This window comes from Loa loa (assembly GCF_000183805.2).
Source record: "Loa loa unplaced genomic scaffold supercont3.1564, whole genome shotgun sequence".
Lineage (NCBI taxonomy): Eukaryota > Metazoa > Nematoda > Chromadorea > Rhabditida > Onchocercidae > Loa > Loa loa.
In genome coordinates this window covers 1-1,875 of record NW_018109743.1, presented here as the reverse complement: position 1 = coordinate 1,875, position 1,875 = coordinate 1, and the positions used below count along the sequence as shown (strand labels likewise).

General features: G+C 29.7%; 1 protein-coding gene across 1 annotated transcript; it reads left to right on the top strand.

Annotated features, from left to right (window-relative positions):
* Positions 1-314: 314 nt before the first annotated feature.
* Positions 315-524, top strand: LOAG_19101 (hypothetical protein; the record flags this gene model as incomplete). Its single annotated transcript, XM_020451756.1, has 1 exon — positions 315-524. A coding segment is annotated over one exon (210 nt), but the record flags the coding sequence as incomplete, so codon positions are not given.
* Between the last annotated feature and the right edge of the window lie 1,351 nt (positions 525-1,875).

Here is a 1,875-nt window from a genome sequence, read left to right as displayed (position 1 = left end):
AACATCTGATGAAAAGGTGATATTTGCTGTTAAAACGGTTTAATGCAAAATATGCACCTCCCTCTTAGCATTAATCACCACAAAAAAAACTTTTGTGGTGTTTTTTCTGCCTTACCTTGCATGGTTTTCTATATAGCAGAAGTTGTAATTGTTTATGATTTTTGCTATTACACTTTTTTTACGACTTTGTAGTGTACATATTCATAAATTTTTGACTGTGTTTAAATTTAATTTTTCTGAGCTTCAAATTTTCAGTTTCATGAAGTGCAGAAAAATGATTTGTTAATAAAATGTCCATAAAACTGGCAAACTAGACTGGCAAATTGGCAGACAAACTGGCAGACTGTTTCGAACCAGCAGCAATAACAACCACAACAACAATAACAACAGTAATAATAGCAACAATAAAAATAACAGTAACAACAGCAGCAATATCAACATTAACAACAATAACAGCAATAACGATAACAACAACAATAACAGTGGCAATAGCAATAATAGCAACAACACCAATTGTTGCATGAATTACATAGTATATATGTTTTAAATTAAGGGCAAATTAATGTCTCATGAAAAAATTTCTTTACTTAGTAAATGTTTTAATGTATTCTTCAGAAACAGCTTAAAAAAAAAATTTTTTTTCCCAGTCTTGAATACATATTTGCGCGTAATGTTTAAGGATGAAAGAGGGACTAAAACAAATCAGATTTAATAATAAATTATATTATTTAAAAAGAAAAGGAGAAAAAGGAAATATGGAAAAGAAAATTGCTCATTTGATATAAATGACGAAATAGTCAAAAAGAATATTGACATTTAAAATGATAAATTTGAGGTATAAAGCAACTTTAAAAAAATACGCCTCAAAATATAATTTCAATCTTTTGCTCTTTTTATTTTATTTTCTTTTTCTTTCTTTTTTTTTTTACACCATTATGGCTAGTAAGCCTGTAATTGATGTTTTCCATTTCAGTTAAGAAACGAAAAATAAACAAACGTTTTCTCAAATAACTGACATTTCGCCACTTCCATTTGCAAACATCATTATCATTATCAACCAGTAACTAATAAACAGATTGAAGGAAAAAGTGCAAATGTAAGTTCATATTCATTTCCTTCTGGTTATGGAAAAAAATTTTTTTTGTTTCAGATAATTCGTGCAACTTTGAAAAAATTTCAATTGCGTAAAATTATTTTAATTAAAGTTTTTTTCAAGAGGAAAAAGCGAAAAAAAAATTTAATGTTAGTTTAGGAGGGAAGAGGAGAGGGAAATAAATAAAATACGACTAGCATTATCGAAGATTAGAATTGACAATAAAAGTTTTAATTAAGTAGTAAGTTAAGGTTAATTAGTTATATCTAATGATATATTACAAGAGTTGTTAAAATCATTTCCAATTAAAAAAAAACAATCTGTCCAGTTCACTTAAATCAGATCTGAAGGAGTGTCCGGATCTCATTCCCAGTTGTTTCTCAAGTCCCAGCCGGAAACAAAATTTATTTACTGATCTTTTAAATTTGAAAAAGGAAAGAAATGCAAAAGTTGTCTGAAACAGGCACATTATATGACATTCATCTTTTCCCACTGCTTTCTAAAGTGGAGCTTTTTATTCAGTCAGTTTTAAAGAACCGACATGAAAAGCTGCGTGATGTACGTAATTACGTGAGAAGCTACGGACGGCCGTAACAACAACTATCGCCAATATTTCCAACTAATCCTGATTTTTGTTCAGCACTCTGTATGGATATCGTTGAAGCAAGATACTCAGAAGCAATTTTCCTGATGTTTTACCGGTGAACTGTCGTTACCCACTTTATTGTAGGTTTTGGTTCCAACGGTACTATATTCTCTAAGCATAGAAATTTCCTGAGTTG